The following is a 26,690-nucleotide window of genomic DNA, read 5'->3' on the forward strand; positions in this document are numbered from 1 at the left end:
CAGAATCTGCTGAGTCACTGAAAAGAGTCAGAAAACGGCTTCCTCCGATGACTCAGCAGCAGGGACGGACTGGCGTGGGCCGGTACTGAAGTGGGCCGGTCTGAAGAGTCACTAGCGCCCCCCCCCCCGTTGACAATTTACTAGCGGTACCGAGGCGGGCCGGTCGGTCGTTTATATCCTGCACTGTACTGCGTTTATTATTTCTTATAAAACCTTAAACCCAATTTCATTGGAATGTTTAATATTCTTTTGATTTAATTTATCTTAATTTTTTTTGTCAGGATTTTCTTTGTAATACCATTTGTGTTGATTGACCTCAGCCCCCTGGTGGTTGTGTTGATTGACCTCAGCCCCCTGGTGGTTGTGTTGATTGACCTCAGCCCCCTGGTGGTTGTGTTGATTGACCTCAGCCCCCTGGTGGTTGTGTTGATTGACCTCAGCCCCCTGGGTGTGTGAGTGGCCCTGTGTTGTGACCTCAGCCCCCTGGTGTTGTGTTGATTGACCCTCAGCCCCCTGGTTGGTTGTGTTGATTGACCTCAGCCCCCTGATGGTTGTGTTGATTGACCTCAGCCCCCTGGTGGTTGTGTTGATTGACCTCAGCCCCCTGGTGGTTGTGTTGATTGACCTCAGCCCCCTGGTGGTTGTGTTGATTGACCTCAGCCCCCTGGTGGTTGTGTTTATTGACCTCAGCCCCCTGGTGGTTGTGTTGATTGACCTCAGCCCCCTGGTGGTTGTGTTTATACAATGTTCCAAACGTTCATTTGTGAAACTGGAAACAGATCAGGGTTTGGTTTAGTTTTTTATTCAAACAAACATTCAACTTTTATTTACGTTAAGAATAATATATAAATATAAATACAAACGCTCTCCAACATTCAAATATAAATCATAAAATCAATAATAATTAAAAAGAATGAAAAATAAATATAAAAACAAAAGCAATAATGAAATAATTTAAAAAACAATAAAAGTAATAATAACACTGAAACTCTCAGGGCTGGTAGAGGGGCAGTTGGTCACAGAATCCGCCCGGAAACAGGGCCTCGCTCTGGGCCTGAAGAAGCTGCTGCGCCTCCTGGAGGTCGGGGAGGAAACTGCACGCCTGCAGGTCAGTGTACGGCAGGGGGGAGGAGTCATATAGGGAGAGGGAGGGGCCATAGAGTGTGGAGGAGGAGTCATAGAGGGAGGGGGAGGAACCAAATAGGGAGGGGGAGGAGTTATATAGGGAGGGGGAGGAGCTACATGTGTTATAGATGGAGGGGGAGGGGTTATATAATGGGGGGGAGGAGCTACATAACTCCCACTGAGGCACCACGGCTCCGGTGGGGGACACAGCAGGGAGGTCATCGCTGCAATGCATCTTGGGAAGTTTGGGGCTGGACTCAGAGGAGGAAGAGGAGGAGGAGGAAGGTTTCTCTGAAGCGTCAGATTTCCTCTTCCTCTTACGCCGGAAGTTCCCGTTGTCGAACATTTTCTCACAGTTTGGATCCAGAGTCCAGTAGTTCCCTTTACCTGGAGAGGAGGAAGAGGAGGAGGGGGGGGGGGGGGGGAGGAGGAGGAGGAGGAAGAGGAGGAAGAGGAGGAAGAGAGGAGGAGATATTATAACCACTGTTTATTCTCTCTGTCAGAAAACACATCTCAACTTTCATCAAATGCTGTCAATTAATTCCTGTTTCCTGATAATCACAAGACATCACTACAGAACACTCGCGCTCCTATTGGCTAGCGCTCCAACACATTGCACCTGATAGGCTAAGGGGCGGGACATCACTACAGAACACTCGCGCTCCTATTGGCTAGCGCTCCAACACATTGCACCTGATAGGCTAAGGGGCAGGACATCACTACAGAACACTCGCGCTCCTATTGGCTAGCGCTCCAACACATTGCACCTGATAGGCTAAGGGGCGGGACATCACTACAGAACACTCGCGCTCCTATTGGCTAGCGCTCCAACACATTGCACCTGATAGGCTAAGGGGCGGGACATCACTACAGAACACTCGCGCTCCTATTGGCTAGCGCTCCAACACATTGCACCTGATAGGCTAAGGGGCAGGACATCACTACAGAACACTCGCGCTCCTATTGGCTAGCGCTCCAACACATTGCACCTGATAGGCTAAGGGGCGGGACATCACTACAGAACACTCGCGCTCCTATTGGCTAGCGCTCCAACACATTGCACCTGATAGGCTAAGGGGCGGGACATCACTACAGAACACTCGCGCTCCTATTGGCTAGCGCTCCAACACATTGCACCTGATAGGCTAAGGGGCGGGACATCACTACAGAACACTCACGCTCCTATTGGCTAGCGCTCCAACACATTGCACCTGATAGGCTAAGGGGCGGGACATCACTACAGAACACTCGCGCTCCTATTGGCTAGCGCTCCAACACATTGCACCTGATAGGCTAAGGGGCGGGACATCACTACAGAACACTCACGCTCCTATTGGCTAGCGCTCCAACACATTGCACCTGATAGGCTAAGGGGCGGGAAATCTCTAAGCTTGTTGACCATTTTATTCTAGATAAAGTTTAACTTCAGTTTTATATACTTTAAGTAAAGGTGTGTGTCTCACCTGGGTCACTGTGGCTCCGCCCCTCCTTCCGGAAGCAGTCGTTGAGTGACAGGTTGTGTCTGATGGAGTTCTGCCAGCCCGCCTTGTTCCGGCTGTAGAAGGGAAAGTGTTGGCAGACGAAGGCGTAGATTTCTCTCAGAGTGAGGCGCTGCTGAGGAGAACTCTGGATCGCCATCGCTATCAGAGCCGAGAACGAGAAGGGCGGTCGAACGCAGGGCAGCACGGAGAACCAGGGGCCCTGCAGGGGGTAGACGGGCGGCAGGAAGGGGGCGTCGCTGCTGGGGGGCCACGAGGAGGCCTCCGCGCTGTAGAGGCTACAATCTGACGGGTCCATGCCCAGAAAGGGGACCTGCTGCTGGGGGAGGGTTCCTCCAATCAGAAAGGAGGGGGAGGGGCCACACTCCAGGACGAAAGACGACATCATCGCCATCGATTTCTTCTTCTGAGAGTGTGAGAGAGTGTGTCCTGTAACTGTCTACTCACCTGAGCTCTTATACTCTCATTTTACTGTAGCCCCGCCCTCAGAGCAGCTGATTGGCTGCTGTCGCACACACACATATTAACATTTACATGCATAAGTGTAAGTGTGTGTGGTGGGGCTGATTTGAATAAAACAGGTTGTTGAATTCCTCCCCCGGGGCAGATTAGAGCCTGAGGATATAATGCTGAGATATGTCACACACACACACACACACACACACACACACACACACACACACACACACACACACACACTCATTCTCTGACTGTAAAGAGGGTAATACAGAACTTATTGACCTGCTGATTAAAAAACCTTCGAAAAAAGTCATCTTTGTGAGAAAAACATTCAAAATTCTGAAAGTCACATTTTAAGGAAAAAAGTCAGAAATCTTGGACAAAGTTTTGAGAAAAAATTCTGAAAGAAACGTCAAATTTCATGAAGTCATAATTTTTAGGAAAGAATTCCCATTCTGACTTTCTCCTGTTCTAAACAACACCCTGTGTGTGTGTGTGTGTGCGTGCGTGCATGTGTGTGTATGTGTGTGTGTGTGTGCGTGTCTGTGTATGTGTGCGTGCGTGTGTGTGTGTGCGTGCGTGTGTGTGTGTGTGTATGTGTGCGTGCGTGCATGTGTGTGTATGTGTGCGTGCATGTGTGTGTGCGTGTGTGTGTGTGTATGTGTGCGTGCGTGTGTGTGCGTGCGTGCGTGTGTGTGTGTGTGCGTGCGTGTGTGTGTGTGTGCGTGCGTGTGTGTGCGTGCGTGTGTGTGTGTGTGTGTGTGCATCCTGCAGAGACACTGTTTTATTATTTCCAGTTTTTATAATCCGAGACGAGACGCTGCTCTAACGTCTGAAACTGTAAGAAAGAAAAAGTGTGTGTGTGTGTGTGTGTGTGTGTGTGTGTGTGTGTGTGTGTGTGTGTGTGTGTGTGTGTGTGTGTGCAGACAGCGGTCTGACAGCTGCTGTTTGAGGTGTCGCCGTCTCTATTGTTGAGTGAAACCCAAAACACACGACACACTCTCTGATGTAAACGTCTTCAGATCAGAGAGCTGACGTCCTGTTGGTGGTTCACGTTCCTCTGACCCTCTCTCGTTCCTCTGACCCTCTCTCGTTCCTCTGACCCTCTCTCGTTCCTCTGACCCTCTCTCGTTCCTCTGACCCTCTCACGTTCCTCTGACCCTCTCACGTTCCTCTGACCCTCTGACCCTCTCTCGTTCCTCTGACGTTCCTCTGACCCTCTGACGTTCCTCTGACCCTCTCACGTTCCTCTGACCCTCTCTCGTTCCTCTGACCCTCTCACGTTCCTCTGACCCTCTGACGTTCCTCTGACCCTCTCACGTTCCTCTGACCCTCTGACCCTCTCTCGTTCCTCTGACCCTCTCTCGTTCCTCTGACCCTCTCACGTTCCTCTGACCCTCTCTCGTTCCTCTGACCCTCTCTCGTTCCTCTGACCCTCTCACGTTCCTCTGACCCTCTGACCCTCTGACGTTCCTCTGACCCTCTGACCCTCTGACGTTCCTCTGACCCTCTGACGTTCCTCTGACCCTCTCACGTTCCTCTGACCCTCTCACGTTCCTCTGACCCTCTGACGTTCCTCTGACCCTCTGACCCTCTGACGTTCCTCTGACCCTCTGACCCTCTCACGTTCCTCTGACCCTCTGACGTTCCTCTGACCCTCTCACGTTCCTCTGACCCTCTCACGTTCCTCTGACCCTCTGACGTTCCTCTGACCCTCTGACGTTCCTCTGACTCTCTCATGTTCCTCTGACCCTCTCACGTTCCTCTGACCCTCTGACGTTCCTCTGACCCTCTGACCCTCTGACGTTCCTCTGACCCTCTGACCCTCTGACGTTCCTCTGACCCTCTGACCCTCTCACGTTCCTCTGACCCTCTGACGTTCCTCTGACCCTCTGACCCTCTGACGTTCCTCTGACCCTCTGACCCTCTGACGTTCCTCTGACTCTCTCATGTTCCTCTGACTCTCTCACGTTCCTCTGACCCTCTGACGTTCCTCTGACCCTCTGACCCTCTGACGTTCCTCTGACCCTCTGACCCTCTCACTGTTCCTCTGACTCTCTCATGTTCCTCTGACTCTCTCATGTTCCTCTGACCCTCTGACGTTCCTCTGACGTTCCTCTGACGTTCCTCTGACGTTCCTCTGACGTTCCTCTGACGTTCCTCTGACGTTCCTCTGACCCTCTGACGTTCCTCTGACCCTCTCACGTTCCTCTGACCCTCTGACATTCCTCTGACATTCCTCTGACCCTCTGACCCTCTGACGTTCCTCTGACCCTCTGACGTTCCTCTGACCCCCTCACGTTCCTCTGACCCTCTGACCCTCTGACCCTCTGACCCTCTCACGTTCCTCTGACCCTCTGACGTTCCTCTGACCCTCTCACGTTCCTCTGACCCTCTTCTCGTTCTCTGCCCCTCACTGACCCTCTGACGTTCCTCTGACCCTCTCACGTTCCTCTGACCCTCTCTCGTTCCTCTGACCCTCTCACGTTCCTCTGACCCTCTCACGTTCCTCTGACCCTCTCTCGTTCCTCTGACCCTCTCTCGTTCCTCTGACCCTCTCTCGTTCCTCTGACCCTCTCACGTTCCTCTGACCCTCTCTCGTTCCTCTGACCCTCTCACGTTCCTCTGACCCTGACTCTGCTCTGGACTCCAGGACCGACTGGTTAGCAGCAGAAATATAAACATGTCCCTTCGTCTGCTCTCTACAGATACATTCAAACTGATTTGAGAAAAGTCTCTCAGATCTCCCGTGATGTTCAGCTCTCATTAGAAGTTTCAAAATACTAAAAAACATTAGAATTATAAACATTAGTGAAAGTACGATAATACCGGTTTCAAAATGACCTTAGATTACTAAAAGCTACATTTCACAATCTGGATTGATCAAAGCACGTCTGTTAGTATACAGTTACTTTCACCTGATATTTCTCAGAGGTGGGACCAAGTCATTGTTTTGCAAGTCAAAAGTAAGTCTCAAGTCTTTGCGCTCAAGTCACAAGTAAGTCTCAAGTCTATGGTGTAAGACTTGTAACTGTAACTCCACAGTTGCCTACACTCTTTTCGGGTTTGCTAACGGTAGCTACTTTAGCTTGATAGCTAGCCATGGCTTTTCCCCCACCCTCGGGTGCTATTTCCTGCTCTAACTGTCTCATGATTGGTTACTTCCCTACCTCCTTTACTGGTACCGGTACATGTGTTAAATGTAGTATAGTTGTTAGGTTGGAGGCGGGAATCATAGCCATAGAAGCCCGGCTCCGCATCTTAGAAAGTAACTCAGCTACAGTAAAGCCCATGTTAGCCGGTGCGGACCGGCAAAAGGTAGCTCCTATTAGCCGTCCCCCGGCAACTCCCGAGCAGCAGGGAGACTGGGTGACTGTTCAGAAGGGGCATAACGCGAAACCCGCAGGTCCCCACCAACCCGTTCACGTATCTAACAGATATTCCCCACTCAGCGAGACACCCGCTGAGAAGCCAACTCTGGTTATTGGTAGCTCTATTATGAGACACGTGAAATTAGAGACCGAAGCCTCCACAGTCACATGCATTCCGGGGGCCAGAGCGGGCGACGTTGAGGCGCATCTTAAACTGCTGGCTAAAAATAAACGTAAATACAGTAGGATTGTTATTCACGTCGGTGGTAATGATGTTCGTTTACGCCAATCAGAATGCACCAAACTTAATGTGGAGTCGGTGTGTAGTTATGCTGAAACAATGTCGGACACCGTAATCTTCTCTGGTCCCCTCCCCAATCTGATCAATGATGACATGTATAGCCGCATGTCATCATTTCAGCGCTGGTTGTCTTGGTGGTTCCCAGCAAACAATGTGAGCTTCGTAAATAATTGGACAGCCTTCTGGGGAAAACCTGGTCTGATTAAGAGAGACGGCATTCATCCTACTTTGGAAGGTGCCGATCTCATTTCGGCAAACATTTCAGGGCTTTGTGGACTTAATCCATGACAAACTGGAGTTGAGACCAGGAGGCGGAGTCGCAGTCTTACACGCTTCTCTGCGCTCTCTCCTAGGCAGTCATCCATAGGAATCCCGAACCCAATAAAATACCCAATATTAGCGGTGTGTGTGTCTGCCCAAGGACAAGTTAAGGTAAAACCTAATAGAGGTGTCATACATAATAACCTAATAAAAGTAAATGTAACAACTACTACAGTGCAACAAAACAGGAAGATTAAATGTGGTCTCTTAAACATAAGATCTCTAGCATCTAAAGCAATATTGGTAAATGATTTAATATCAGATTATAATATTGATATATGCTGTCTCACTGAAACTTGGTTGAGACATGAAGAATATGTCAGCATAAATGAGGCCACTCCACCCAGCCATATCAATACTCATATTGCCCGAGGCACGGGCCGAGGAGGTGGAGTTGCAGCAATCTTTGACTCAAGTTTACTTATCAATACTAAACCAAAATTAAATGATACCTCCTTTGAAAGTCTCGTTTTTAGTCTTACGCATCCGACCTGGAACACTTTGCAGCCAATCTTATTTGTTACAGTGTACCGTGCACCAGGTCCTTATTCAGAATTCTTATCAGAATTCTCTGAGTTTTTATCAACTTTGGTTCTTAAAACAGATAAAGTAATTATCGTAGGTGACTTTAATATTCATGTTGACGATGATAAAAATAGCCTTACTGTTGCATTTAACTCTATATTAGATTCTGTTGGTTTCTGTCAGAGTGTAAATAAACCAACCCACTGCTATAATCACACTCTCGACCTTGTTCTGACTTATGGTACTGAAATTGAGCAACTATTAGTCGAACCGCATAATCCTGCTTTATCCGACCATTTCTTAGTAACTTTTGAAGTACTGTTACGAGACTACAAAGCATTAGTCAAAAGCTCCTGCAGCAGAAACCTATCTGTTAGTGCTATAGCCACATTTAAGGAAGAGATTCCACCAATACTTAACTCGATAGCATGTCTGCATGTAAGGGAGGAAACTTATACAAAATGTACACCACCCCAAATTGATCATGTTGTTGATAGTGCTACAGATGCGCTGCGAATAAAATTAGACTCTGTTGCTCCTTTGAAAAAGAAGAAAATAAAACAACATAGATTAGCTCCATGGCATAATGCCCAAACCTGCAAAATAAAGCAAAAGTCGAGACAACTTGAAAGGATATGGCGTTCCACTAAACTTGAAGAATCTCGTTTAATTTGTCATATTACTCTCAATGAATATAAGAAAGCACTGCGTAAAGCGAGAGCAGCCTACTACTCTTCATTAATAGATGAGAATAAGAATAATGCAAGATTTCTTTTCAGCACTGTAGCCAGGCTGACAGAAAGCCACAGCTCGATTGAGCCTTCTATTCCCATAGCACTCAGTAGTAATGATTTTATGTGCTTTTTTAACGATAAAATTGTTACTCTTAGAAACAAAATTAATGACCTCTTGCCTTTGACCAGTATAGTGTTATCAACAGCTCCCGGAAACGTAAGTTCTAATATTACACTAGATAGTAAACTAGAATGCTTTTCAGCCATAAACCTTGAACAATTAAATTCAATGATTCTCTCTTCTAAATCATCAACGTGTATGTTAGACCCAATTCCAACTAAGCTGTTGAAGGAAGTTTTTCCATTAATTAGCACTTATTTATTAAATATTATGAATATGTCTTTATTATCAGGCTATGTTCCACAATCATTCAAAGTAGCAGTGATAAAACCGCTTCTTCAAAAGCACAACCTCGATCCAGAGGTTTTAGCCAATTATAGACCTATTTCCAATCTTCCGTTCCTCTCAAAAATTCTTGAGAAAGCGGTCGCAAAACAGTTGTGTGATTACTTCATCATTCTGTACATTTTCATTGTTATGCGGATGATACTCAACTATATTTATCAATCAAGCCTGATGAAATTAATCATCTAAATAAAATTCAAGACTGCCTTAAGGACTTAAAAACGTGGATGACCTTAAACTTTTTGATGTTAAACACGACCAAAACTGAAGTTATTGTACTCGGCCCAAAGAATCTACGAAACAAATTATCTAAGGATATACTAACTATGGATGGCATTCATTTGGCCTCCAGTGAGACTGTAAGGAATCTTGGTGTTATATTTGATCAGGATTTATCCTTTAACGCCCACATAAAATCAATTTCAAAGACCGCCTACTTCCATCTACGTAACATTGCAAAAATCAGGCATATCTTGCCTCAAAACGATGCAGAGAAACTAGTCCATCCATTTGTTACTTCAAGGCTGGATTATTGTAACTCTTTATTATCAGGGTGTACCAAGAAGTCAGTCAAGTGGCTTCAGCTGATTAAAAATGCTGCAGCTCGTGTACTAACCAGAGTTAGGAAAAGGGACCACATTACTCCTGTTCTGGCTGCCTTACACTGGCTCCCTATAGAACACAGGATATCATTTAACATTCTTCTTCTCGCCTACAAAGCCCTTAATGGGCAGGCGCCATCTTACCTTAAAGAACTCATTATACCCTACTGTCCTACTAGGGCATTGCGTTCCAAGAATGCAGGGTTGTTGGTTGTTCCTAGAGTCTCTAAAAGTACAATGGGAGCCAGAGCCTTTTCTTATCAAGCTCCACATTTGTGGAATCAGCTTCCAGTTTGTGTTCGGGCGGCAGACACCCTATCCGTTTTTAAGAGTGCGCTTAAGACCTTCCTTTTTGATAAAGCTTATAGTTAGGGCTGATTAGATTCAGCCCCTAGTTTTGCTGATATAGGCTTAGTTTGTCGGGGGACATCTTACTTCTTCCTTCTCTCTGTCTATACCTGTGTACTCTCATGTTCCCATTAACCCAGCTTCCCCAAATGTCTTTCTTTTTGGTGTCTATATACGCCGGGATCCGGAGTCATGGATGATCCTGCGCTCCTGTGTCCTGGATCGCGAGCCCTGGATCTTGAGTCGTGGCTGTGGTCCTGGATCATAGGTCCTGGATGGATATCCTCGTGGATTCATCTTCCTATTATACACACATGCATTTCCAAACATTTGGTCTACCTATGTTGCAAATGTATTATCTTTTTAATTTACACACGGCATCTATTGCACGTCTGTCCGTCCTGGGAGAGGGATCCCTCCTCTGTTGCTCTCCCTGAGGTTTCTCCCATTTTTCCCTTTAAACTGTGGGTTTTCTTCGGAAGTTTTTCCTTGTACGATGTGAGGGTCTAAGGACAGAGGGTCTAAGGACAGAGGGTCTAAGGACAGAGGGTGTCGTATTGTCATACTGATATTTTGTACAAACTGTAAAGTCCACTGAGACAAATGTAACATTTGTGATATTGGGCTATAAATAAACATTGATTGATTGATTGATTGATTGATTGATTGATTGATTGATGGTGTTCAAGTCCAAGTAAGTCTCAAGTCTTTGCACTCAAGTCACAAGTAAGTCTCAAGTCTTTGCACTGAAGTCACAAGTAAATCTCAAGTCTTTGCGCTCAAGTCACAAGTAAGTCTCAAGTCTTTGCGCTCAAGTCACAAGTAAGTCTCAAGTCTTTGCGCTCAAGTCACAAGTAAGTCTCAAGTCTTTGCGCTCAAGGCACAAGTAAGTCTCAAGTCTTTGCGCTCAAGTCACAAGTAAGTCTCTAGTCTTTGCGCTCAAGTCACAAGTAAGTCTCAAGTCTTTGAGCTCAAGTCACAAGTAAGTCTCAAGTCTTTGCGCTCAAGTCACAAGTAAGTCTTAAGTCTTTGCACTCAAGTCACAAGTAAGTCTCAAGTCTTTGCACTCAAGTCACAAGTAAGTCTCAAGTCTTTGCACTCAAGTCATAAGTAAGTCTCAAGTCTTTGCACTCAAGTCACAAGTAAGTCTCAAGTCTTTGAGCTCAAGTCACAAGTAAGTCTCAAGTCTTTGCACTCAAGTCACAAGTAAGTCTCAAGTCTTTGCGCTCAAGTCACAAGTAAGTCTCAAGTCTTTGCACTCAAGTCACAAGTAAGTCTCAAGTCTTTGCGCTCAAGTCACAAGTAAGTCTCAAGTCTTTGCACTCAAGTCACAAGTAAGTCTCAAGTCTTTGCACTCAAGTCACAAGTAAGTCTCAAGCAGAGATGGGGACTCGAGTCTGTGACTCGGACTCGAGTCGCGCTTAAGACTTCAGACTTGACTTGGACTCCTGCTCAAAAGACTTCGGACTCGACTTGGACTCGTGTTTTGGGACTCGTGAACAATCATTGTGTTTTCTATTTTTGGCGTATTAAAGGTGGGGTAGGTGAGTTTGAGAAACCGGCTCGAGATCGCTAGAATTTGAAAATACACAACCGGAGAAAATCTGCCACTTCCTCACAGAGCCCCTCCTCCAACACACACGAACGTGCACATGACCAATGAGGGCACGAGATAAGTTTGTGCCCCGATGGAGGCTGACAGGCAGGTAGGCCATCCAGTTACTTTAGCCGGGCCGGCTATCGGGATGTTAAGAGCATTCCATGGAATATAACAACAAGTGTATCTCGAGCCGGTTTCTCAAACGTACCTACCCCACCTTTAACATTAACATCATGGTAACACCATGGCGACCGGCGGCACACCTGCAGCTGTACCGCTTGTAATTAGGTTCAACTATAAAAACTTCGAACAAAACGCCGGCGGCACCAACAAAAGGAGCGCACACTGCAAAGTCTGCAATATTAAAATCAAGGATGCTGGTGCAACAACGTCAAATGTCATCAGGCACTTGAAAACTCACCCGGAGAGGTCAGTCACATTAACGCATATGGACGGTTAGCAAACATGTTTAGCTCAGCATCAGCTATGTAATGTTAACTTAGCTTGCTACTAGCTTTGTAACTGAATATTTGAAAAGATGAGTGAATGTTTGCTTGTCACACTTGTTTGCGTTGAGTGGCGTTGACATCCAACTCTTGACATGACATAAAAAAGGTCGGTAACGTTAATCATTACGTTCCGCTGCCACCATCTACTGGCTAACGTTAAACGTAGAAAAATACATAGTTACATACATAAATACATCTGTCGGTTTATAGGCAGGTTACAGGTTTATTGTTGACCACGTAACGTTAATGTTACAGGTTTATCAGGTTACCATTACACTGGGTTTGAGTGAGAGGATAGAGGAATATGTTTATTTATAGTAGACTTAAAAGATGTCATTAGAACCCAGTGTAATTCAACAATACGGTTGCAGAGGTCAAACTGGCCAAACGGCTAGCCTAGCCTCATGTTGAAATGTTACCAGCCACTCAATAGATTGCCATTGTTATTTGTGGCTGGTGCGTGCAACATACAGAACCAGCCACTTGCATGATTTACCAGCATCTGGCTGGTAAATGGTGTTAATGGTAGATATCTCTTTTGGAACAGGTCATGTTTTAATATCACCAGTTCAGTATATTTCAGATAATATTGCAGCAATAGTTTTTTAGTTGCAAATGGCACAGAACAAATGTTTACTTTGAAGTACTTTTAACACAGTTTCCCTGCGGGGGATTCATAAAGTATTTGTGATACTGATTTCTGATTCTGAAGTGTTTTGCTTATAAGTTGTTTGCATTTAGCTAAAGTGTGATGTTTGTCCTCATATTGCAATAGCCTGTTTAAAGTGATCATATAACAAACAACTAATCAGTACTGATACTGTATGCTAATAGATATAGGAGTGATAATAATACAGTCAATGCTTTGAATGTCTTAGATATAGCTGTGCAGTATTCTTAACAGACTGGATAGCAGCAGACAATAGAAGGCTTATTACAACCAGAAGAGACATGAGACTTTTATTTTTTAGAGACTTGAGACTTGACTTGGACTCGTGACCAAAGACTTGTGAACATCTCTGGTCTCAAGTCTTTGCGCTCAAGTCCAAGTCGAGTCGCAAGTGTTTTGTGATTTTAAGATTGTTTTAATCATAAAGTGTTTTTATGTGTGATAAAGCCTCAGAATGTCTCCAACTAACTCCATGATGATGATGTGTGTGTGTGTGTGCATGTGGTGTGTGTGCGTGTGTGTGTGTGTGTGCATGTGGTGTGTGTGTGTGTGTGTGTGTGTGTGCATGTGGTGTGTGTGCGTGTGTGTGCATGTGGTGTGTGTGCGTGTGTGTGTGTGTGTGTGCATGTGGTGTGTGTGTGTGTGTGCGTGTGTGTGTGTGTGTGCGTGTGTGTGTGCATGTGGTGTGTGTGTGTGCATGTGTGGTGTGTGTGGTGTGTGTGGTGTGTGTGTGTGTGTGTGTGTGTGTGTGTGTGACGGTTGACAGCGCAGACTAAACATCTCTCAGTCTGAAGTGTAACTGACTGATGAAGGGATTATACAGAAGAGGATCATGGGAAATCTTCTCACACTGAAACTGTCTTCAGATCTCAGATTATCACTTGAACAAACTCTGTGAACGTCCTGGTACATCGTGACCTCATCACGTCACGGTGTGTGAGACTGGATGCTGTGAGACAGAAACGCGCTTATTGTTTACAATATTTATTATTTATTACACAGAAGTTGGAGCTTTTCTATTTGAAGGTGTTGAAACAGAAGAAGACTTGGTCTGGGTCGTGATCCAAAACATCCTGTAACCATGACTGTGAGAAACACATCCCACTGAGGGCTCGGAGGAGAAACCCATCACTGAGAAACACATCCCACAGAGGGCTCGGAGGAGAAACCCATCACTGAGAAACACATCCCACTGAGGGCTCGGAGGAGAAACCCATCACTATGAGAAACACATCCCACAGAGGGCTCGGAGGAGAAACCCATCACTGAGAAACACATCCCACAGAGGGCTCGGAGGAGAAACCCATCACTGAGAAACACATCCCACTGAGGGCTCGGAGGAGAAACCCATCACTATGAGAAACACATCCCACTGAGGGCTCGGAGGAGAAACCCATCACTGAGAAACACATCCCACTGAGGGCTCGGAGGAGAAACCCATCACTGAGAAACACATCCCACAGAGGGCTCGGAGGAGAAACCCATCACTGAGAAACACATCCCACAGAGGGCTCGGAGGAGAAACTAAGTCATTATTTGGGTTTTAAGTCACTATTTTGAGACACTAAGTCATTTCAAACTAAGTCTTTATTTCTCATTATTTTGACTCACAGGATATTTTTCCATCACGTTGAGGAACTGTATGAAGCCTGAGTCAGCCCCACTGGTTCTGAGTCAGCTCCACTGGTTCTGAGTCAGCTCCACTGGTTCTGAGTCAGCCCCACTGGTTCTGAGTCAGCTCCACTGGTTCTGAGTCAGCTCCACTGGTTCTGAGTCAGCCCCACTGGTTCTGAGTCAGCTCCACTGGTCCTGAGTCAGCCCCACTGGTCCTGAGTCAGCTCCACTGGTTCTGAGTCAGCTCCACTGGTCCTGAGTCAGCTCCACTGGTTCTGAGTCAGCTCCACTGGTCCTGAGTCAGCCCCACTGGTTCTGAGTCAGCTCCACTAGTTCTGAGTCAGCCCCACTGGTTCTGAGTCAGCTCCACTGGTCCTGAGTCAGCTCCACTGGTTCTGAGTCAGCTCCAGTGGTTCTGAGTCAGCCCCACTGGTTCTGAGTCAGCCCCACTGGTTCTGAGTCAGCTCCACTGGTCCTGAGTCAGCTCCACTGGTTCTGAGTCAGCTCCAGTGGTCCCAGTCAGCTCCACTGGTTCTGATCAAGGTCCGCTCCACTGGTCCAGGTCAGCTCCAGTGGTCCCAGTCAGCTCCACTGGTTCTGAGTCAGCTCCACTGGTTCTGATCCAGGTCAGCTCCACTGGTCCAGGTCAGCTCCAGTGGTCCTGGTCAGCTCCACTGGTTCTGGTCAGCTCCACTGGTTCTGGCCCATGTGGGGCCCGGCAGGTTCTGAAAGCAGGCACTGGTTCTGCTGTCCTGAGCCTCGGTTCTTAGCATCGATGAGCAGGAGTGGGGACTGGGAGTAATGGGATACGATGTTGCTCACTGAGGGGAACGACTGCAAACAGAACACCTGTTAGTACACAGTTAATCTAGGGGCTTTTATTTTGAAAAACAAGTCTCGCCCTGAGTTCTCTATTAGGATACAGTTCCTCCATTGGGGCTTTTATTTTGAAAAACAAACTTCACCCTGATATTCCTGAAAGTAAACAGTTACTTTGTGGGGCTTTTATTTTGAAAATCAAGCCTAGTTGTAATCTTCCTGAGAGTGTTCAGTTACTTTCTGCAGCTTTTCTTCACCCTGATATTCCTGGTAGTCTACATTTACTTTCTGGGGCTTTTATTTTGAAAAACAGGTCTCGTCCTGAGCTTTCTATAAGGATACAGTTAATCTATTGGGGGTTTTATTTTGAAAATCAAGTCTCGGCCTGAGCTTTCTATAATGGATACAGTTAATCTATTGGGGGTTTTATTTTGAAAAACAAGTCTCGTCCTGAGCTTTCTATAAGGATAAAGTTACTCTAGGGGCTTTTATTTTGAAAATCAAGTCTCGACCTGAGCTTTCTATAAGGATACAGTTAATCTATTGGGGGTTTTATTTTGAAAATCAAGTCTCGGCCTGAGCTTTCTATAAGGATACAGTTAATCTATTGGGGGTTTTATTTTGAAAAACAAGTCTCGTCCTGAGCTTTCTATAAGGATAAAGTTACTCTAGGGGCTTTTATTTTGAAAATCAAGTCTCGCCCTGAGCTTTCTATAAGGATACAGTTAATCTATTGGGGCTTTTATTTTGAAAATCAAGTCTCGCCCTGAGCTTTCTATAAGGATAAAGTTACTCTAGGGGCTTTTATTTTGAAAATCAAGTCTTGTCCTGAGCTTTCTATCAGGATACAGTTACTCTCTGGGGCTTTTATTTTGAAAAACAAGTCTCGCCTTGAGCTTCGTGTTAGTAAACAGTTACTTTCTGGGGCTTTTATTTTGAAAAACAAGTCTCGTCCTGAGCTTTCTATAAGGTTACAATTAGTGTAAGGGCTTTTACTTTGAAAAACAAACATCGACCTAATCTTCCTGGAAGTATACAGTTACTTTCTGGTGCTTTTACTTTGAAAAATAAGCATCATCCAGAGCTTCCAGTATACAGTCAATCTATGATGGTTTGTTTACCTGCCCCCATCTTGTCTACCTGCCCCCCCTCTTGTTTACCCCCCCCCAGCTCTTGTTTACCTCTTTGACTTTGAGCCCTGTTCCCAGCAGGAAGTTCCCCGCCTGCTCTCTGATCTGAATGTTGAAAACTTTCTGCTGGAACAAAACCATCAGAGTGAACGGCTGCTGAGCCAACTGCCGAGTGCTGTCTCTGACCAGGAAGGCTCCGTCCTACACATACACACACACGCATATACACACACACACACACACACACACCACACACACACACACACACACACACGCATATACACACACACACAGACACACACACACACGCATACACACACACACACACACACACACACACACACACACACAGACACACGCACGCACACACACACGCATACACACACACACACACACACACACACACGCATATACACACACACACACACACACAATTATGATTATGGAAATAGAGAACCTATGAAACTTTAAATGACTGATATTGTTGTTGCTGTTTACCTTGTTGACTTGTTGCAGACTCCCCTCCGCCTGACCTCGGGTCACTCTCCCCACGTACCAGCTGGGGTCCAGGTCCTGCACACAGTGAACATCATATCATATATACATCAATATCTCTCTCTATATATATATATAAACATTATAATTATAATTGGTTAAACAACCGATACAACAGCTCCCCCTGTAGTACAGTATAAGTACTACACAAATAAAAGACTGCAAAATTATAATAATAATAAGTGTTTTAATTATTTTCACAACTATTTGTTGATTTTTTTCTGCCAGCAAAAAATAGAATATTTATAAATTATTAGGTTCATAAATAAATGTTGTTAATGTTTTGTTAATCAGTTAATTAATGTTTGTTAATCAGTTATATATGAATGTTTAATGTTAATGTTTTCTTGTGCGAAAGAAACTTCTTGTTTTGCCACCTTCATGAGGACCAATAGTTTTATATTGCATTACAAGGACGTCAAACGACTGTCTCACTGTACAGGTCTAATTTAAGAAAAGTGTGTGTGTGTGTGTGTTTTATTACCTGTACAGGTGCTGCTGTAGGTGGCGTAGGACGAAACGATTGTCTGTCAGATCCTCCGAAGCCTTCACACATACACAAACACAGACACACGCACGCACGCACGCACACACACACACACACACACACAGTTGGTCAGTTTTGTGATGTTTCTCCTGTTCGAGGAGAAAGGTCGCCCTCTAGTGTTCACACTGGGTCAGCACAGTATTTATTCATAATTACAATATTAAATCGTTATTTAAAGTTACGTACAGGTTAATTATATACTGATGATTGTGCATTAAGTTGCGTAAGGGAACAAGCTGGATTAAGGAGGATGTGGATAACACAAATAAACTAATATAAATGATGCAAAAATAGAGGTGATTTTATATAAAGCTGAATAACTTTAGTATAATTATTATAACTGACTATACATATAATTACTTAAATGATGAAACTAAAACAAGCATTTAAATTAAGATTGCAGAATTAAAAGAAAACACCATTAAAATATAAAGAGGGGGTTGTGGGGAAATAAAACTTTGTTAAACAATTGACAGAATTAAAATAAGATGTAAATGTTTATTAATACAATGTGTTGTTTCCTCACCAGGTTGCAGTTTGTGGGGCAGAGAGCCGGCCGAGGGAAGGCTGGGAGGAAGGCTGGGAGGAAACACAACACACACATCATGTCTTCATAAATAGGAATGGAGAAATGTTGTAATTAAATTCACCTTTCTGCAGGTGTTCCATGAGATTCTGTTTGCAATAGTTTTGATTTTGAAAGCATTATTTTAATCTAGTCTTAGTCCTGCGTCAAATGCCCTTCTGAGTTTTTATTATATTAATACATTTTTGTTGACTTGATGTCTAATAATAATACAAAATAGTAGTAACTTGGATTTATATAGCGCCTTTCAAGAAACCCCAGGACGCTAATAACTTAAAGGTGCACTTTTGTATGTCTGCTCTACATCACCACGTGTCCCCGCTGTGTCCCCGCTGTGTCCCCGGTGTGTCCCCGGTGTGTCCCCGGTGTGTCCCCGCTGTGTCCCCGGTGTGTCCCCGCTGTGTCCCCGGTGTGTCCCCGGTGTGTGCCCCCGGTGTGTCCCCGCTGTGTCCCCGCTGTGTTTCCCCGCTGTGCGTCCCCGGTGTGTCCCCGGTGTGTCCCCTGTGTGTCGGGGAACTCACGCAGCGTCAGGAAATAAACCCTCTCTCTTTTCCTCCGTACCCAAATCTCTAAAAACGGGGAACAACGGAGCTGATCCAGATTTGCGTCCGATATGACGTAATATCTGAAATGTGGACCCACGGCCCAATCAGAAACGTTGCTATCAGAAACAATGCCCGACTGTTTTGGACGTAATATGGTCTGTGTTTACATTAGCATCGCTAACACTCAGAGCTAACCTGTACTGGAGAGCATGTGTGTGAAGAAGCAGGAAGTAAAAAGGAACTCACCTTGTGGTATAACCGGCAAGAGAGAAAGCCTTTGAGCTCCAAACTGTTTCAGAGAGAATCCTTGATAATCCATGATATGGCGTTTCATCACGGCAGCATTTAGTTTAGACAGTAGCTGCCGGGTCCCGCATGAGCTCAGACCCTCCTCTTTAAAGCTTTATACCCAAATCAGCTCTTTAGAAACAGGAAGTGAAATAGAGGGATATGAGGCATGGCTAGAATGATCTGTTTGGTGTTTTGAGCAAAACACTTCATAGACATGTTTTTTAAATATTTTTATTAGGGCTGTCAATTTAACGCGTTAACGCAAAAAAAAATGAACGCCACTAATTATTTTAACGCGATTAACGCATGTGTATTTTTTTTCCTCGGCCGCCCCGTAGTTTCAGAGCGCATCGAGTTTAAAATACCATGTACAAGCTGATGCTGGCAGCCCCGCTCCTGTCGCCCGCTTGTGGCAGACCACACTTCCACGCTCACCGGCAGGCACCGACTGGCTACCGGGAGGGTGTGTGTATGTGTGGCTCGAGCGAGCGAGAGAGAGACCTTACGTGCATTGTTGTTGTTAGCATCTGGTGCTAGCTAGCTGCGCTAACGGATATACGGAGCTGTTTAAATGAAAACAGAGGAGCGACATTTCGCCACAACTGCGCCGAGCACTTGACTTTATGCAGGAAGCCAGACAGTGGGACATTGTACGAAAAGTCAGCACACTCAGCATGGATAGTGCGCAACATGATTGCAGCGTCCAGGTAGCTCCCGTTCGAGCAAATGCCTTGAGTTGCACATAGCTCCAACGATCACACACACACACACACACACACACACACACACACACACACACACACACACACACCACACACACACACACACACACACACACACACACACACCATTTGTATTGTATTATTGAATGAGAGAGGTTCCAGGTTGTTGTGTTTAATATTCATGAGCACTCATATGTTGATAAGAGTATTAAAAACTTGAAAAATATTCCTCTAAGGTACATTTAGAACAGATAAAAAATGTGCGATTAATTTGCGATTAATCGCGATTAACTATTTTAATCGACTGACAGCCCTAATTTTTATATATCTATCTATGCTATTGCCTAGAAATAGCATGATAGGTGACCTTTAAGTTTAATTTAATAATAAGTAAAAAAACGGTTTATATTGATTATATTTCTGTTTCTGTTGTCATTGTTATCTTCAGTTAGAAAAATGATCCAAAGATATCATTGAGAAATAAAAATATTGATTGTCAGAAATACAAATATTTAGCATGAGTCATTATTTTGTATTTATTTAATCATCTCAAACAAAGAGGAGAAGAAGAAGACGACTAAACCTGGCATTTAGAAAATAGAAGTTTAAAAACATCACATTTCATTGGACGTGGTTTCTCAGGGTATATGCAGGAATCCTGAAGTCAGATGGAAAACCTTTTAAGAACTTTTTTAAGACCCTTTCCATACATTTTAAGACCTCATCTCCACTTTGAGTTTTTAACCGGTTACCTTGGCGACACACTTTACCTCACATTGACTATATACAGTATTGATTGTGCTTCCTCCTTATCTTCCAACCATTTGGAAGCAGACTTGCATTTCCCCATAACGATGTTGTTTAACAACCGGCGTAGACGGACCTCCGCGCACTATCAAGCAGTGAGCGTGCGATGTCCTGTTCAGACTACGCACCTACGCAATGATTACATTCAGGCAGACTGTAGAACACAACCTCTTTGGACAATTTATATACTTATTGAAAACAAGCTACAAAATGTAATACCTTGGAAAATGCCGTTTAATACTTTTTAATAGCCTTCATTTTCGCTAAATTGATTTATCAACTTGTAATACTTTTTAAGACCCCGCGGACACCCTGTTTCAAGTTATACAGTCACATTATGGGGCTTTTATTTTGAAAAATAAACCTCTCCCTGAGCTTCCTGTTAGGATACCGTCACTCTATGGGTACTGACAGGAAGTAAATTACTTAAAGACGTCTCACCTGTCTCCTTGGCGAGAGGGGCGTCCGGGGCGGGGGGGCTGACTCTTATTTTGAAGGGGAAAGGTGTTATTTTTAGGAGCTAGAAGACAGAAGGGTTTTAAGAATTACTCCGATAGGTCAGGATATGCTTTTGTTTATGATGTTTATGATGAATACAAATCTCACCTTCATTGTAGGTTTGCTGATAAAAGAGAAGAGAAGAAGAAGTTCAAATGTCACTCAGGACAAACTAACCTTCAAAATAAAAGTTTCAAACAGAGACTTACCTCTCTCCTCGCCTCAAACCTGTCGAACCACCAAAAAAAGCTTGTGTTAACCAAATACCTGATTTCAGACTAACAACAAAAACACTCAGAAACCATTGAAGAGAGACCAGGGGACAGGAAGTGAGGAAATGCTGACTCATGTCAGGGTTCAGGACTCATAATGCTAACTCAGGGTTCAGGACTCATAATGCTGACTCAGGTCAGGGTTCAGGACTCATAATGCTGACTCAGGTCAGGGTTCAGGACTCATAATGCTGACTCATGTCAGGACTCATAATGCTGACTCATGTCAGGGGTCAGGACTCATAATGCTGACTCATGTCAGGACTCATAATGCTGACTCATGTCAGGACTCATAATGCTGACTCATGTCAGGGGTCAGGACTCATAATGCTGACTCATGTCAGGACTCATAATGCTGACTCATGTCAGGGTTCAGGGCTCATAATGCTGACTCAGGGTTCAGGACTCATAATGCTGACTCATGTCAGGGTGCAGGACTCATAATGCTGACTCATGTCAGGGGTCAGGACTCATAATGCTGACTCATGTCAGGACTCTAATTGCTGACTCATGTCAGGGGTCAGGACTCATAATGCTGACTCATGTCAGACACTTCATAATGCTGATCTGTCAGTAATATACTGCGACTCCTGTCAGGGTCAGGACTCATAATGCTGAATCAAGTCAGACTCATAATGCTGACTCATGTCAGGACTCATAATGCTGACTCATGTCAGGACTCATAATGCTGACTCAGGTCAGGGTTCAGGGCTCATAATGCTGACTCAGGGTTCAGGACTCATAATGCTGACTCAGGGTTCAGGACTCATAATGCTGACTCATGTTTCAGGACTCATAATGCTGACTCGTGTTTTAGGACTCATAATGCTGACTCATGTTTCAGGACTCATAATGCTGACTCGTGTTTTAGGACTCATAATGCTGACTCATGTTTCAGGACTCATAATGCTGACTCATGTCAGGGTTTAGGACTCATAGTGCTGACTCATGTCAGGGTTCAGGACTCATAATGCTGACTCATGTCAGGGTTCAGGACTCATAATGCTGACTCATGTCAGGGTTCAGGACTCATAGTGCTGACTCATGTCAGGACTCATAATGCTGACTCATGTCAGGGTTCAGGACTCATAATGCTGACTCATGTCAGGGGTCAGGACTCATAATGCTGACTCATGTCAGGGTTCAGGACTCATAATGCTGACTCATGTCAGGACTCATAATGCTGACTCATGTCAGGGGTCAGGACTCATAATGCTGACTCATGTCAGGGTTCAGGACTCATAATGCTGACTCAGGGTTCAGGACTCATAATGCTGACTCATGTCAGGGTTTAGGACTCATAATGCTGACTCATGTCAGGGTTCAGGACTCATAGTGCTGACTCATGTCAGGACTCATAATGCTGACTCATGTCAGGGTTCAGGACTCATAGTGCTGACTCATGTCAGGACTCATAATTTTGACTCATGTCAGGGTTTAGGACTCATTCCTCTGGTGGATATGTCTGAAAGCTTTAATATCTGACGTTGACCTGGTGGCAGCCGGTCTGGCGGAGGAGTCGCTCCGGCTGACGGAGGTCGGGGTCGGGGTCGGGGGAAGAGTTGCAGGTTTGTTCCAGACCGGAGGATCGTCTGGCTGAGGCCCTGAACAGAGAAGATTAAAGATAACATTCCTTCACTTTAAACAATAACACACTCATTCCCTCCTCTGTGGACGAGCACTCGATGATGCACTGCTGATGCTGTTTGATCAAATACTGTGGAACAGGATTTAAACTCATGCAATACAGTCATCTTCATAAAACTAGATAGTTTAAGTCTATTAATATTTCCCTTTGTTTGAAAAACTATATCCACAATACTTTCATTCTCAAAATATATTTGATATAATAAAGAGGGTTTAAATGCATTAAAAACAATGTCATCTGCGTAACATCGTTATAAAACATCGTTATAAAACAGCGTTTCCACCAGTTTATCTATATAAGAGGACCGCACACAGAGCCCTGTGGGGCCCCACTACTCACTCCTGTAGGATATAATGGAGAGAACATCTACTTACCTCCAAGAGTTAGCGCCCGGCTGTAGGAAGCAAAGAAGCACAATTAGAATTAAAAAATACTAAATATAAAGTACGTGGAGTACTCCTTTGTTTACTCCCAAAACGTAGTGACATCACTAGGGAACACTCGCTCTCCTATTGGCTAGCGCTCCAACACATTGTACGAGATAGACTGAATCTGTCTGCACGATATGGCCGCTCTAAATAAAGCTTATTTATAAAGAAAACGTCACCTTTTCCACTGTGTTGCGATGAGGTCCTGTGGAGACGAGAAACACAAATGTAAACGACATGATTGACACCAAAATAACTACTTACTAAAAATCAATACCATCTTACATTGAGTGATATTTTTATATTTAGAATGGTACATTTCTGTGTTTAAAAACAATCAAGTATCCCTGATTGGCTCTTGCTGTGTGATGTCCCGCCCACCTCCAGAGCAGCCCTGTAACGACTACTCTCCAACCGACCCCTTAATTTAATTCAATTCAATACTTATGTTGTCCTTTGAAACCAAAGTAAGTAAATGTGCGGTATTTAAAAACAGAAGCACTTTGAAGCTTTACCTCTGATGGGGGACGGGTTCGGTCCCGAGTCTCGACCTGGTTTGTTCACACGAAGAATCGGCGGGGGCCCCGGAGGAACTGAACACAACAGGAGGGAAAAGACTCCATTAAGAGTTATTCTGAATAATATTTAACAGCTCCTGTTACGCCATGTTACACAAAACCACCCGAACAAGAGGAAAAAACATCACAAAAAGGCACAAAAATATCACAGAGACATAAAGTCTTGAGAAATAGAAACAAAACAATCACAAAGTGTCCACCAGGGGGCGCAAAACAACTACAGATAGATGTAGGAAGAGCAAAGAGGCAGCTGTTCAAAGTCTTAGAATAGATGCACAATGACTTAAAACTGAAGACACGCAAAACTATTACACGGAACAAAATGACAAATAACGAATGAACACAAACACACTCCTATATGGGCTGAAATCAGCAAAAGAAGACGCATTCGTTTACAAAATAAATGCTAAATAATCACAAAAACACGATGTCACTTGATACTAATGAAGAAAAGCTGAGTAGAGTAAATGTATTAAAAATATAAACTCACATTTTCTCCCCCCGCCGCGAGGGGAGGGGTCTCTTCTGGAGGAGTGCTCACCTGACTACACACACACACACACACACACACACACACACACACACACACACACACACACACACACACACACACCTTTACATCAAAGTATATCTGAGGAGTTTAAAATGTTTTAAATTATTCTTTAAATTGAGACTCACCGGTACGGAGAGGCTGGGGGCGGGGGGGCGGGGACACACAGCAGGGGGGTGGCCTACACACACACACACACACACACACACACACACACACACACAGAGATATTTAGCTCACGTTATACTTAAAGCAGGTCTATTGGCTGAAGCCCCCCCTGCTGGCCACAAAGTGAAACACATTAGAAATATATTTTTACATAAAGAAAAACGTAGCCCGTAGACGGGTTACGTTTTCTGTGAAATAAACGTTAGATACATCATTTTATATTCCAGGTGTTACCGATGCATTATGTGTTAAACCCTGTATTAAAGGTCTTACCGATGTATACCCCGTCCCCCAGCGGGCGGGGTGGCCCCAGTTTGAGCGCCATGTCCTCCGGGGGCTCGGAGGGGGGGGGCTCGTAGTCGTTGTTATCGTCGTCCATCGGGGACTCGTAGTCGCTGCCCCCCCCGTCCCCCCCGCTGTCCGGGTCCTCGTAGTCATCGTCCAACTCTTCCTCCGACTGGAAGTATATAGATATATATATTACAAAAACACGCTGGTCACAAAAAACCTGAAAAATAAAGAATATTTTTCAGGTTGAATTTCCATCAAAAGAGAGAAAAATTAAAATAAGACGTACAAACTCGTCGGCACCCCAACCCTGAACCTCTGCCGCTGCTTCTGCTGGGGAGAACAGGTGATAAGTATAAATATATTTATATAAAATACATTTCAAACCAAACATGAGAAGGTTAATGATGAAGTTAACGTCAGACCTGGTTCGTGATATCTGGTCGGTCTGCGATGGAAATAAATACAGTAGTTATAAATATCATTAAACAATATAACAGATATTTAAAGGTGCTTTATTTGTTATTGTTTTATTATTTACAATTTAAATGTATTATTATTTTTGTATTTGTGTTAATGTTGTAGTTTTATATGAAATATATAAAAGCCTCACTTTATCCCGAACAGGCTCCTCTTCTCCTCCTTCTTGCTGATCTGAGAGCTGATCTTAGTGATCATCCTGAGAACACACAGGGTTTAAATAAAGGTTATTCAAATTCAATCAGCACTTCCACATCGCCGTCGTATCAGAGACAGAAGAACGAGATAAAAACATGACGCGTTTCTCCTGAAGGTTTTCCCTTCGGCGGGTCTTTTTTTGTTTTCACGACACTGTGTCTCAGGGGATCTTAATGTTTAAAAACCTATTAATGTGTTTTACCAGATTAACGGGAATAATCTCAGCTAACTGACGATACAAACCATTTTGACCAAAACACAAGTCTCATAAGAAGTATCTAAATGACCCCTGAGCGAAAAAATGCTAATGCATTTGGCACAGAACTCAAGATAAAGATACCCTTATTACTTATCGTAGCTGCACATACAAGATATCCGATTAAAGCTGAGACTCCACAGATTATATAGTTATTAGTATCATCACTGAGCGATCAGAACTCGTGACAGGGGAAGCAAACACAGACATCACAACACGTAGCTTTACGGAGCAAAAACGGGAGATCGTCTCACCGTAGCTGTTGTTCTGATCAAAAGTCGTGTTCAATGGCATTAAAACGAGAAAACACGCGGCTGAGGGTTCATCCATAGGTTCATTTAATGTGTCTGTCAAAAAGTTATTTATAATCCATAATTCCATTTATATGTAAAAATCGGAGAGTAAAAGTTAGCTGCTAATGGTAGCCATGTTTTGTTTTTTTGGACGGACACTATAATTTACTATGTTCAATCTGAATTTACTTTAAAATAAAAACATCTATATTGATTCTGACACTTCTACATCCAACTCACAGATGTAACCTTGCTTTGAGAAAAAAGATTATTAATTTAACCCTTTTAGAAGATATGGTCATTTGTGCTGGGAATGTCATTTTCTGAAAAACAGGCTCAGGGCTTAACAGGTGGTCCCCCATGATGCCCCTTTCACACCAACGCGGTTCCAGGGCCGGCTCGGAGCTGGAGCCTGATGGTAAGCACCGGTTTGTCCTGTTCACACTGCAGCGGAGCCGCCTCTAAGCTCCGAAACCGGTTCTTACCAAGCTCCAACATTTTTAAAAGTGACGCAACCACACACTTATAAAAAACACACACTTTATAAAGTCAAGCAACACTAACCAGGCTTCGTGTGATTCTGTTTATTTGTGCCTTACTTTGACCATCCGTTCGCTGCCATTGATCATTGTGGAGAGCAGGCGGACGTGTTGTTTTGTATTATAGCAGCTATCGGGAATCAATGCATGGGCTGCACAGGTTGAGTCATAATGGAAAATACGCCTGTAAAATGTGCCTGTAGAAAACGGCTCATGCCACAATAGGATAGCACCAAGTAGTCAAGATAGTCCGTTTAGCTTCGGTTGCTATGCCAACATCACCCATTTTATACCAGAGAAACTTTCATAACAGCGTTGTGAAGCCAAACAGCGTCAATTCAGACTGAC

At 44.4% G+C, this 26,690-nt stretch overlaps 2 protein-coding genes across 3 annotated transcripts; both read right to left on the minus strand.

Annotated features, from left to right (window-relative positions):
* Positions 1-792: 792 nt before the first annotated feature.
* On the minus strand, positions 793-3,317 carry LOC117554539 (forkhead box protein I1-like). The gene is made up of 2 exons (XM_034228966.1): positions 2,589-3,317; positions 793-1,512 (listed from the first exon to the last, which is right to left on the minus strand). The coding sequence occupies exons 1-2, from the start codon at positions 3,016-3,018 to the stop codon at positions 992-994; spliced, it is 951 nt and encodes a 316-aa protein (XP_034084857.1). The 5' UTR covers positions 3,019-3,317; the 3' UTR covers positions 793-991.
* Positions 3,318-13,498: 10,181 nt separating this feature from the next.
* On the minus strand, positions 13,499-25,272 carry lcp2a (lymphocyte cytosolic protein 2a). 2 transcript variants are annotated; one of them, XM_034228965.1, is made up of 18 exons: positions 25,190-25,272; positions 25,002-25,024; positions 24,866-24,906; positions 24,562-24,745; positions 24,249-24,301; positions 24,061-24,115; positions 23,508-23,585; positions 23,172-23,197; positions 22,939-22,958; positions 22,409-22,519; positions 20,854-20,872; positions 20,753-20,768; positions 20,588-20,666; positions 17,722-17,774; positions 17,133-17,194; positions 16,592-16,666; positions 16,145-16,294; positions 13,499-14,978 (listed from the first exon to the last, which is right to left on the minus strand). In XM_034228965.1, the coding sequence occupies exons 1-18, from the start codon at positions 25,252-25,254 to the stop codon at positions 14,829-14,831; spliced, it is 1,260 nt and encodes a 419-aa protein (XP_034084856.1). In that variant the 5' UTR covers positions 25,255-25,272; the 3' UTR covers positions 13,499-14,828. The 2 variants fall into 2 exon arrangements, with proteins under 2 accessions (XP_034084856.1, XP_034084855.1); XM_034228964.1 differs by having other exon boundaries at positions 24,866-24,909.
* Between the last annotated feature and the right edge of the window lie 1,418 nt (positions 25,273-26,690).

The sequence above is a fragment of the Gymnodraco acuticeps genome, unplaced genomic scaffold (genome assembly GCF_902827175.1).
Source record: "Gymnodraco acuticeps unplaced genomic scaffold, fGymAcu1.1, whole genome shotgun sequence".
NCBI classification, from domain to species: Eukaryota; Metazoa; Chordata; class Actinopteri; order Perciformes; family Bathydraconidae; genus Gymnodraco; species Gymnodraco acuticeps.